Here is a 12359-nt window from a genome sequence, read left to right as displayed (position 1 = left end):
TATTTTTTTTGTTTCGCGTATTGAGCTCATAATGTTATATTTTGAACAACATAAACAAAAAACTTAAATGATCAAATATATACACCGAATGACAAAAATAACAAGATAGAGATGACAACTTAAAACAGAAAATGAATACAATATTCATAACCTGATTTGACTATCATACCCCTAAATAGTTTTGTCCATGCTGGAAAATGAACAAAAGGTTACTTTAACAAAAATGTGACTGTTTTTTTATTATTTATTTATTTTATTTTATTACATTTTTAAGATTAAATCTCAACCATTGAATTCTTATTCAATCCAACTCCATCAAAATCAGTGAACCAAACATTTCATCGATAGAAGTTAGGAATTCACTCACTTGAGTTTAGGATAGAATCCTGAAATCCACCAAATCCCAAACATTCCAAGTAACACAAAACCAACATTTTAACATAGCAAAGTTATTATATATTTCTATTCCCCATTGCTCTCTCAACAAAATTGTACAACAACAATACCAATGGAACATGAATAATTGAATATCCCACTCCTCAAAAAAAAAGTCGACAAAACCGAAGATGCTTTCTTTTTCACAGCAACTTTATTATTTACTTTAATAGTTATTATTATAGCACCTCTTCTATCCTAAATTTCATTTCAATTTTCAACCCCTCACTTTTCCTTATTAGCAAATGCAACCCCCTTCTCTATGCTTCCTTTCAATTCACCCTTAAGAGCTTCCAAACCTTTCTTCTCATATTCACTCAACCCTTCAAGATCACTCGACACCACACCCTCAACCCCTTCTCTCCCAATCTTAACCCTTGATGCAAAAAAGGGCAATTCCGTAATTTCCGACTCCACAAACGCACACTCATAAACATCACTATCTCCATCAAGTGCCCGAAGACACGACTCCACAAATCGGGCAGCTGCGTAAGCCATAGACAGTGTCGCTGACCCTGCCCCAGCCTTAGCCTCCACCACCTCCGTCCCACCATTCTGTATCCTAACACTCAACTCCTCAATTTCATCATCAGTAAACGAAACATTCGGTTTCATTTTCGACAACAAGGGTAAAATCGTAATTCCAGCATGACCTCCGATCACAGGGACATCAACGTCAATTAACTTTAGGTTCTTTTTTTGAGCTACAAAAGTATTCGCTCTTACAACATCGAGTGTTGTAACACCAAAAAGCTTCTTGGGATTATACACGCCTTTATGTTTCAAAATCTCAGCTGCAATTGGCACTGTTGAGTTGACAGGGTTGCTTATGATGTGGATGAAAGCATTTGGGGAATTATCCGCTACAGCTTCGACTAAACTTTTTACTATGTTCGCGTTGATGTTGAAAAGATCATCACGTGTCATACCTGGTTTCCTTGGGATGCCAGCTGGAATGACGACAATGTCTATATCTTTTAAACAGTTTGATAATTCGTTATTTCCAGTGAAATCTTGAACTTTAGAGGGAGTGTTGCAATGGCTGAGATCGGCTGCTACTCCTTTGACGTTTGCTATGTCGTATAAATGGAGGTCTGAAACTAAAGGGGACATTTTTATTAGAAGTGATAATGGTTGACCTATGCCACCTGCAGCTCCAAGAATGGCGACTTTGAATGATGCGTTGACTTTAAGGGTTTTTGATTGTGTTTGGGTGAGAGTTTGTTGATGGGTTGTGGTGATTTTGTTGCCTAAGAAGGATGATTTGAAGTTGTAGTGTAGATGGTTTTGTGAATTGAAGTTGATTCCATGAGGGTTTGATTGTGGAAGTGAACGAGTTTTTGATCTGATCGAAAGGGAATTTGCTGATGTAGCTGCCATTTGATACCCTGAAACCAAAATTGTGAATCAAATATGTAATACAACGATTTAATTCAGTGGAAATTTCATGAGCATGACAAGTAAATCGATTAAATCTGATGATAAATGTACCAGTGGTAGCAATTAAATGTCCAACAAACATAAATGTCACACAAAAATAAGATCATCAAGGAAGCCCGATTAATGTTATCACTCGATCATTAGATGACTGATTACATTGCCATTTGCCAAATCACCTTACTTGTTCTAAGTAGGTAAAACGCACAATTCATAGCAAGTAAAACACCAGTAGCGTCAAAATTACGATGGATTATCGTCTGAAATTAAGGATTAAAAAGAAAAAAACACGTTCTTGAAGCTACATAGACAGGGGAAAATCAAAATTCGTAAAATTACTAGGCATTAAATCGAAAAGTTGATGCGATAACTTCTAGATCTGTGATTCACAAAGTAATGATACAGAAATTGTGGCAATAGATACAGAAAGCGTATACGTATATACGTACCTTTATTCAAAGTAGCTCCCGATCTTCAGAGAAGAAGAAGAGAAATAAGAGAGCTGTGTTTGAAGGGCAGGAAGAAAGGGTTTAAGTAGTTAGAATCGTAGGTGGGGGATGTTGGAGAAGGCTGGGTAAAGATTCCGTGGAGCGAGTGTTCACGGAGTTGTGGTGAGGACTAATTGGTAAGGTGGAACCATCGTATATCCTACCAGATCGTAGCCGCAGTATATGATGACTTTTTATGAACGGTCATGATCGGCTGATGCTTTTTTTTTCATTGGCATATTCCCGTAGTGGATTTTATGATTTTTATCTGTAAATGGAAAATTTTAACGAATAACACCTACCTGTTAACAAATTAATGTTTTTTTTCACGTATCAATCTCTTATTAATTTTGATACTTGTTATTTTATGGTATTTTTGAAATAAATATTATACACTTGTTAATTTTTGGTTTGTTTCAATTTTTAAAATTAAAGTCATGTATCTATATATATGTAAAATATTAAATATCATATATATGATATTAAATTGCAATAAATACGTTTCTTTTTTTTATATTTTAAAGTTGTATATTAAAAAAATTTGTTTACACTTTAATATTTAATCTTATTTTAAATCAACCCGTGTAATACACGGGTTTCACATCTAGTGCAATAATATACTAAATATGTTTTGCATATGTTAAATAGAATTCAAACGTCTCTTTGTGGTACTCAAAGGTGAAGACATTTACTAATAATTGCTTTAGGTGTTCAAAGGGTGTTTTGAGTAATTTAGTATAAAGTAATAAATTTCATTTCATAATGTAATGTAATGCGAGGCCATGTTTCATCTCTTGAAGTCATTGAATGCGAATCTCTATAGCCATAGAGGCCAAATAATGTCAGGTTGTGAAAATGGATCAATAAGTTATATTAGTATACATTTCGTATATACTTTTTACTTTGATTTTGCATTGGATAGAAATGACCGAAACATATGTTTATACATATAACATATATTTCTCTTAATCGAATTTGTATACACCCATGCTCATCAACTAATATACACACACAAGTAACATTTGGAATTTTTTTAAGAATAATTATTTCAGGTCTCATAATCATATAAATTTTTTGTTGACTAAATATATAAATTGTATTCATTGACAAACATATTTTATGAATTAGATGTCCATAAAACAAATTATCAAATTTGGAACGGATGTCACTTTTTCTTATGGTTTCGTGTAAGAATCGTGTTAATTTTCTTAACTTAGATAAGAGCGAATATGTACATTTGAATTCTTACATGAAAATTTATCCCACAAAATTACTATTTAATTTCCTTTTTGTAGTTTAGGTTGCTATCACCGGTTGGTGTAGTGAAACGTCAAAAGTCTATATACCAAACGTTACCAACAAGTCTCCCACAAGTTGTTTAAGGGGATAATGACTTAGGAGGGTAATTAGGTTTCTAGTTTGTCCGTATTAGGTCACTATAGTTTTTTTTGTGCGTATTAGACCAATATGATTGTTATTACCGTTTAGAAATAGTCATTTTATCGGTTTTAACTAGTAAAAATGACTATTTGTAAACGGTAATAACAATCATATTGGTCTAATACACACAAAAAAAAACCTTAGTGACCTAATACGGACAAACTGGAAATCTAATTACCCTTCTAAGTCATTAACCCTAATTTTAAAGACATTGAGAATATATGACCATGAACAGTAAACTAGTTCGTTTAGAACTCGTGTCATCCTATATAACATGGTACTCCTCTATATGGCGAAGCTCTTCATCTATATTCGTCCCTTTGAAGACATCCAATAAAATTGGAACGATACAGAGAAGATTAGCGTGACCCCTGCGCAAGGATGACACGCACAAATTGAGAAATGGTCCAAAAAAAATTTTAAACCCTTCTTCGTCTTCTCTGGAACCCTAATTCCCTTTTCAAATGCTAATAGAGTTCAATTGCAATTCTTACGTTTCAGTAGTTCATCTACTGAAGTCATGATCAGACAACATGTGGATTCCATGATTATATTGATTTTCTTGTTGATGTCTTCAACCATTTGTGGCAAGTAAGGGTGATCTTTCTTTCTATAAAGTCTCATTTAAGTTTTTTACTTTTCCTGTTATTAAGTTTCATGCTTTATAAACTTCCATTTATGTGTTGTATATAGTCTGTATGTGTTTGTTTATGTGCTGATTTTTTATTCATTTTGCAACTTCGGTTTCTTAGTTCATGTTGTGGTTTGTTTTTATAAAATAATTGATAATATGCATCCTCTGCAAGTCCCTCTTTGTTTTACATTTTCATTCGTTATCAAATGTAGACATTGATGGGAGGTATCAAAGTGAGATTGTTGGTACATATGGATGTGTTCATGTAAACGTTTAAATGACAAAAAAAAAGTTACTGATAAAATGTTGCATATTTATGTAATGAAGATCATCAATCATATGAGTTTTTGGACTTAGAAGTTCTGGAAAGGTTGTGAGATAAGTTTAAATGGAAGCAACTATTTTCAGTCAAACAAGTCGGTCACATTGATTAGTAATGATGTTTTCTAAATAATTAGGGTTAATGACTTAGGAGGGTAATTAGGTTTCCAGTTTGTCCATATTAGATCACTAAGGTTTTTTTGTCCGTATTAGATCACTAAGGTTTTTTTGTGCGTATTAGACCAATATGGTTGTTATTACCGCTTACAAATAGTCTTTTTACCGGTTAAAACCGGTAAAAGGACTATTTGTAAGCGGTAATAACAACCATATTGATCTAATACGCACAAAAAAAAAATCTTAGTGACCTAATACGGACAAACTGGAAACCTTATTATCCTTCTAAGTCATTATCTCGTTGTTTAAGTATAGAGCAATTAGGGAAATCTATGCTATATTCATTCGAAGTCACTTTGTTGTGACTGGTTTAGGTATATTATTATTTATAGAAAAAAAGGAATTCACCTTAAAATTCTTATAAGTTTGACTAATGATCGATGATAGATTTACATATTAACTTTAATGATTGGAAACTAGATCTAAAGCACCCATTGTTTTTAATTTCTTTGATCCATGCACTTCCATCGTAGTTTGCCAATAGAAGGTTTCTTTTCGTTATATCTTCGGACCTTGTAGATGAGAAAAATATTTAAACATATGTACATATTTTTAAGGAAAATTCCGCATTCTATCAAATATTGGTTTTTACATACACCCTAAAAAGTATTCATATATAAACTATTGGTGATAGCACTAAGTATTCATATATAAACTATTGGTGATAGCACTATCCACTAAAGATCTCATCTTCAAATTACATAGTCTATATAGACTTTACCTTAGGTCTAAACCAACCCTAAGATCGGGACATGAATCCTAAATGAATCTAAAAACGGTCTGAAACGTATAGCATCTTATCCATGACACCCCTTATAGTTCATGTATAGCATCTTATCCATGACACCCCTAATATTTCTATGTTTGTACTCTTGACTCCTTTGCTTTTGAGTACTTTAAATATTTTACCCAAATATCTCTTGCGTTACCTACGGGGATCAAATATGTCATCAATAAACACAATCACTACGTTAATAAGAAATGGTTTGCAAACCTAATTCAAGGTTTCAAATTTTAGTATCATGTATTGATTTCGTTGTAGTGGTGATGGTGATATTAAATATCTAGTTTAAACACGATTTTTGGTGTTCTGATGGATGTGCAGATGATGGTGATGATGGTGGTGTCGATTGGGGAGAGAAAATGGTGGGCTGGTGGGACCCAAATGTTTTATTAATCATTATTTATTTAAAATATTAATAAAAAATAAATGAAAAAAGAAATAAATAAGGTAAATATATTTGGGATGAAAGTCACAATAAAAGAATTCCATATATATAATGCAAGCACAAAAAGAAAAGTTGGGATCGAAACAAATTTTTACCATCAAAACAAACGGTTTCAAACATTTACTCAATTATTTTAAAATAATCATTTAACCAACAATAGCCAACCAAAGCCCAAAAGGATCAAATCAGAAAAAATGTTTAGGGACTTTTTTTTAACAGCAAATGCATTAAAGTCAGCTACAAGCTTGCGGGAAAAAAAGCAATACAACAAGAGTTACAGATTATAACCATTAAAAAAAGAGAAACACACCAATTGAGCCAAGAGAGAAAATTAAATTTAGATATATTTTTAACCGATTAAACAAAGCAATTGAATATCATTTGTCTCTCTATAAGGAGATATTTTCTTCTTCTTGAAAAAACAGTCTTTTACGACTCGCAATATGTGTCGTAAAATGCTCAGATGACACACAAATGCGTATCAAGGAAGGCCTTATAATAACGAGAGACTAGGGGTGACAATTGTTGACACGACACGACAAAAATACATGACATGAAACGAAATTGGGACGAAACTAAAATTCAAATTCGTGTTCGTGTCGTGTTCGTGTTAAGTGTAAAAAACACGATGTCGTGTCGTGTCGTGTTCGTGTTTAAAACTCGACACGAAATTGACACGATTTAGCATTTATTTGTCGTGTTTTTCGTGTTTGTTGTATTTTTCGTGTTATGTATGATTAAAATATTAATTAAATAAACTATTTATTTATTATGTTACCTTTGTCGTGTCGTGTCATGTTTGTTGTTTTTTAATCGGTTCGTTTTCGTGTTAGTTAAAAAAAACACAACATCGTGTCGTATCGTGTTCGTGTTACATAAAACTTTGTAGTGTCGTGTCGTGTCAGACAAAAACACGACACGATGGCCTGATTTGCCACCCCTACGAGAGACGACACGCTTTTACACGTCTTCTATTTACGACGCACATTTACGACACATGTTTATGACATGCAATGCGTGTCAAGGAAGTCCTTGTCATAAATGAAGATGATATGCATTTGCGTGTCTAACCTTACGACGCGCGTTTAGGACACGCATTGCGTATAATTAAAGCCCCAGTCATAAATAGGGACGACACACGTTTTTGCGTGTCATAAAGTTAAATGTTTTAAAAATTATATATTTTAATAGATTTAGTAATTTTCAAATTAAATAACACATTAAAAATCTTATAATACAAAATAAAATACCATTAATAACAAAGCTAATTCATTTCACTAATATGTCAAATACAAATAATTATTCCAATATTGAGTAAATCTAATAAAAAAATGAACTCAAGAGAAGCATAATTTATATATACAGTTGCATTATCTTGCTTACTATGTGTCAAGAACTCTCTGTGTGTTTGCTTTTGCTTAAGTTTCCTTTCCTCCAAAGCATCTAGCCATGCCAAAATACGATATCTTAAGGTTTATGTCCAAATCAAGTAAAACATTGCTAGCTTAAATTCATCAAGTCCTTGGCGTGAAGTCTTAGATAGACGCTTAACTGCAATCTCTAATCCTTCTAGCAGACCCTAGAGATCATTATTGGCCATGTAGCATGATCAACCTTAGTCTTAGATAGTTCTTTGTTCACCGTTGTCTAAGGAATTACCTCAGTTGCTGAAATAATCATCTGAACAATTTGATCAAATAAGCTTGTTTTTTCTTCTTCAAAATATTTCCAATGGAGAAGGCATTTGTATAGGGTAAATGCTGAAACAGGATTCCCAACTATTGCCTCCTTTCATTCCAACTCCAACTTTATACATAAGCCTATTAGTCCAATCATCAAAATCTTCCACAGCTCTGTTCACATCACATCCCAATCATCAAAATCTTATAAGATAGATTCATGAATTTGGAAAAATATAATAAAATAATTGGAAGCATACTTCTACCATTTGAAGCCAGATAGGTTGAAGATATACGGTACAAAAATCCATTTTCCTACCTATTATCAAGTCCCAAATATAAACACTAGACCCCAATAAAAGCAACGGGATCTCACTTGACCATCTCCATTCTCCCTATCCTTGCCGCACATAATAGACCCCTTTCATTAAATTAATTATTATTACAAAACAAGAAATGCAAACCAATGAATCAGTCACATACATAATCTCAATCAATAATACATACAACAAATTTGTTTTTCATTTTTCCCTAAAAGCTCAATCAGGTGGAGAGAGGGGGGCTATAATTTGATCAACATTTTTGTCTAACTTATTTTTTCCTATATACAAAAACACTATAGCTCTGAAATCTTACAGGACATTGTGTGTGTTTTGGTGGCTGATGTTAGCACACAACCTTGTTCATGTCCATGTCCAATTTAAAAAATTAAATAAAAAGGATTAGAGAGAGAGAGAGAGAGAGAGAGGATAGGTACCCGTAATATTAATTCATTAGGGACACGGGGAAGGACTTCACGAACGGTTTCAGCCATGGCAATTATGTTTGACAAGTCAACATCCGGGACAGGTGAACCTGCACACATCCATTCACAAGATTTAGTTAACAAGTCAATGTGAATCAACATAATAGAATGATAAAAATCAAAGACTCTTGATCTTGCCTGCTGCCGACATATCTAAAAGCTTTGATATTTTGGAATTTGTGGTGTTGCCTGTTGAGTGGTGAACCCATATATCAACCAGTTGAAACCCATGAACCAAGATCGCCTAAAACCAAAAACATTATGAAAACCTAAAAGAAAAATAAAAGTATATAAATACATAGGTCAGCGTGTGTGTGTGTGTGTACATGTAGTGTTTTGAAAGCAATACAAAGAGACTCAAAGAATAATAACAAAAACATAGATGATGGTATTGTTTGGTAGATCGGTAGACATGGTACGAAGCAATTTTTTTCTATAATATCGTTGATGAGGTTGCAAAAAACTTGTTGCACATGCGTACTTGAGAATCCGACTTGGCATTCATTTTTCTATAATATCGTTGGTGGGACCCACTTCTGAGTCGGGTCCACGCACCTCACTTCCAGTATACTAGATCAGCCACTGTAAGTATGTTCAACTTATTGGAACAGATAACTGGTAACCATTTTATTACAACATATATCATACACGACCTCAACTCAAATCAATAAACACACTACAAAAAAGACAAAAAAAGAGGGTTGAGTTACCTTAACTAGAGGTGTTACTTTATTGGTTAACTTCTCAAGTAACTTCTCTGCAAGTATCGCCCAATATGCACTCAATTCCTCAGGCACCTGAACACATATAATAAAAAAAATGAAAATTTCTCAAATTCAGAAAAAGATTAAACAAAATTTCAGATTAATATGTTTACTTACCTCTGTGATTACTCTCCAAGTTGATTCAAATGGATAAATGTCAGAGGGTTCAAAATATGTTTGTCTTCTAATAGAACTTGTTCACAAGAAAGTACTGAATTTGCTATTGAGTTGAGATTGTATCCTCCCTCCAATGCCATAACTATCTTTCCATTGCTAAACTCCATCATTTACCACCATTAAATAATACTTGAGTGACTAAATATATAAATTTGCCAAACTTTGTTGTTCTACGGTGCCAAAACCCTATATCCAACAGTGGACGTTTATTAAGTTTCTGTATTCTATTTCATATTTGAGATATGGTAAAGTGGTAAGTGTATGCAAAAGACTCTTTTGCCCCAATATTTCAGTCTCTTAATTTATCTATAGTATCAATATGATTATTAGTAAAATAATACACGAAGTTAATAGAAAATACAAAACATTGGACAAAATGATACTTTTGTTTATGAAAGCATATAAGCCCATTAACATCTTTGAAATATAATCCTTTCTCAGCGATTAAACAAAAGCTTTTATACTTTTGACATATTATTAATTTTTATATTTTTATTTGGCAAAGCCTAAAATAAATCTAATATCTAAATATAGTTGGTGTATAAATAAAGAGCTAGCAAATGTAAATATCAAATGTGACAGAGCCTAAAAGACAAAAGCTTTCTTTCAATTTGCCAAAAAAGAACTTACCATGAATCAGGTGCCTGGTACATGCCAGAGGAACTACCAAAGCAAGATTGAAGCATCTCAGTGTTTATTATGCCGAGATTAAGTGCAACAATTGCCATGCCAGCTGGAAGCTCTTTTGCCACTGACTTGGTCAACCCTTCAACCACCCATTTTGAAGCACAATAAGGGGTCACTTGTTGCAAAAAGACATAAATGCCCTTATTATCAACAACATCCCTAGGGGTTGTTTCTTTTTTACTTAATTGTCTTAATGGGTTAAGCGAAATAACCCGACTTAATGTATTGAGATACTAACCCTTTTCCTACAAATGTCTCTCATGTTAAAATTGATGAATATTTTGATCTTGTTTTTGGAATTTAAGGATAAAATGGTCATTTAGTATGATTCATATGGTTTATTCATTCTAGAAAAGAAAGACTTTGTGTATACAACACTTTATCCAGACAGAAAGACTTAATAGGAAAAAAAATGTTTTATTGGTTTAAAATTTTACCTGTGCTGCAGCAGATCTTCCTTACCCAGACGACATATTAACAAGAATCCCTTGTTTTTTCTCAATCATAAGAGGAACGAAGTGGCGTAACATATTTGCTATTCCTTTCAGATTAGTATCTATCACAACATTGAATTCCTCTTCTGGAACCTCCCATAGTCTGTTGTTTTTGTTAATGGTTTCTGCATTATTTACTGCAAATACGTTTTTATTAGCTAAAGATGGTAATCGGAATTCAATTGGAACAATGGCGATTGAAAATTCAGTATTCTATTACCAATTATATCAGGAACACCTTTCTTCTCCATCATAACTCGTGCAAGCTCTTGAACTCCGCTATTTGAGCACTGAAAAGAAACAGAGAAAGATAATCAGCATCCGATAAAGTGATTTGAACTTATAGAAATTTAAGCATAGTACATTTTTTTTCAGTTACTTGTCTGAATTTGAGTCCAATTAGTGAAATTTTATGACTTATTTTCAGAACATGGTGCTAACGTTCTTCAACAATATAGCAAAACCATGTGGTGTGATACAACAACCTCCAAGAGGATCACCAATAGATGTTTAAAAATACAAAAATGAAAATTTATAGTCCCAAAAACATAACTTTATGAACACCGAGAGTTAGTAGAAGTAGAACTAACCTGCATCAAATCCTGTTGAAACTAGAATTATATCAGGTTTAAATTCTCTTGCAATAGGGATCAGTATATGGTCCCATGCTGCAATATAATCTGCATCACCACATTTTTCATTCTCCCATGGAACATTTACATTGTGCCCTTCAACTTCTCCCTCACCCTTCATGTCATATGATCCATCATCACCACACGGATAAAAAGTTCCATACTCATCCCTGCTTATTTATAGCTTTTTATACCACAAAATTTTTAATAAGAGATTATTATTAATATTGGCAACTAATCATTTACCTGTGTATAGAGAAGAACAACACTTGGGAGTCCTTATAGAATGCCTTTTAAGTACCATTTCCATGATGAACATCCCAATCAACAATTAGTATCTTGTTAATACCTAATTCCTGCAACATACATAAGAAGAATTACTTTAGATAATTCGATAATCACAATATTATAACCAACAAAGTTACAACTTCAAAGAGACATTTGATCAAATGCGTTGTGTGCATATGTTCTTACATGGAATTGACCGTTATACCTCATACCATTCTTTCCACTATTCATCAACTATGCCCTAACTAGTTATAGGTAATAGCTGCTGTGGAAGGAAAGAAAGTAGATGAATAATGGTAAGCACGAAATACCTTAGTCAACCAGAAGAGAAGAATCAGACCTGCTTCATGAATAGAATGAGATATTTCTTGAAATTGGACCTAGGGCTTGTAAGCAGAACAAAAAATCATGACAAATCATGCTCAGTAATCTCTATTTCCTTCTCGTTCTGCTCAACAATATAAAAATTCAAAAGAAATTCGAGAAATTTGAGTCAACAGTAGAGCGATTCGTACATCTCGATGTCGTAATTAGGTCTGTAGAGAAGAGGAAAGGCAAGTCATAGAATTGAATGTGAGCTCACTCAAGGAAAATCTGATTTGAGAAGACCATAGCAATACATAAACAAGAGAGTCAACAGTAGAGCGATTTTTTTCATTGCCAAAAACCTAA

The 12359-nt window shown here is 33.1% G+C and overlaps 1 protein-coding gene and 1 non-coding gene across 3 annotated transcripts; one reads left to right on the top strand and one right to left on the bottom strand.

Moving 5' to 3' along the window:
- Positions 1-417: 417 nt before the first annotated feature.
- Positions 418-2477, bottom strand: LOC145103124 (malate dehydrogenase, chloroplastic-like). Of its 2 annotated transcripts, none has more exons than XM_079040668.1 (2): positions 2322-2477; positions 418-1823 (listed from the first exon to the last, which is right to left on the bottom strand). In XM_079040668.1, exon 2 carries the CDS (start codon positions 1813-1815, stop codon positions 661-663), a length of 1155 nt encoding a protein of 384 aa, XP_078896794.1. In that variant the 5' UTR covers positions 1816-1823; positions 2322-2477; the 3' UTR covers positions 418-660. The 2 variants fall into 2 exon arrangements, with proteins under 2 accessions (XP_078896794.1, XP_078896793.1); XM_079040667.1 differs by lacking the exon at positions 2322-2477 and adding an exon at positions 1927-2291.
- Positions 2478-4114: 1637 nt separating this feature from the next.
- On the top strand, positions 4115-4222 carry LOC145103371 (U6 spliceosomal RNA). Its single transcript, XR_013706465.1, has one exon. It is a non-coding gene; the product is annotated as a U6 spliceosomal RNA (small nuclear RNA).
- Positions 4223-12359: the final 8137 nt, after the last annotated feature.

The sequence above is a fragment of the Lactuca serriola genome, chromosome 4, assembly GCF_051521515.1.
Source record: "Lactuca serriola cultivar US96UC23 chromosome 4, Lser_US96UC23_V15, whole genome shotgun sequence".
NCBI lineage: Eukaryota > Viridiplantae > Streptophyta > Magnoliopsida > Asterales > Asteraceae > Lactuca > Lactuca serriola.
The sequence above is the reverse complement of the archived record's forward strand: the minus strand, read 5'-3'. Positions and strand labels throughout refer to the sequence as shown.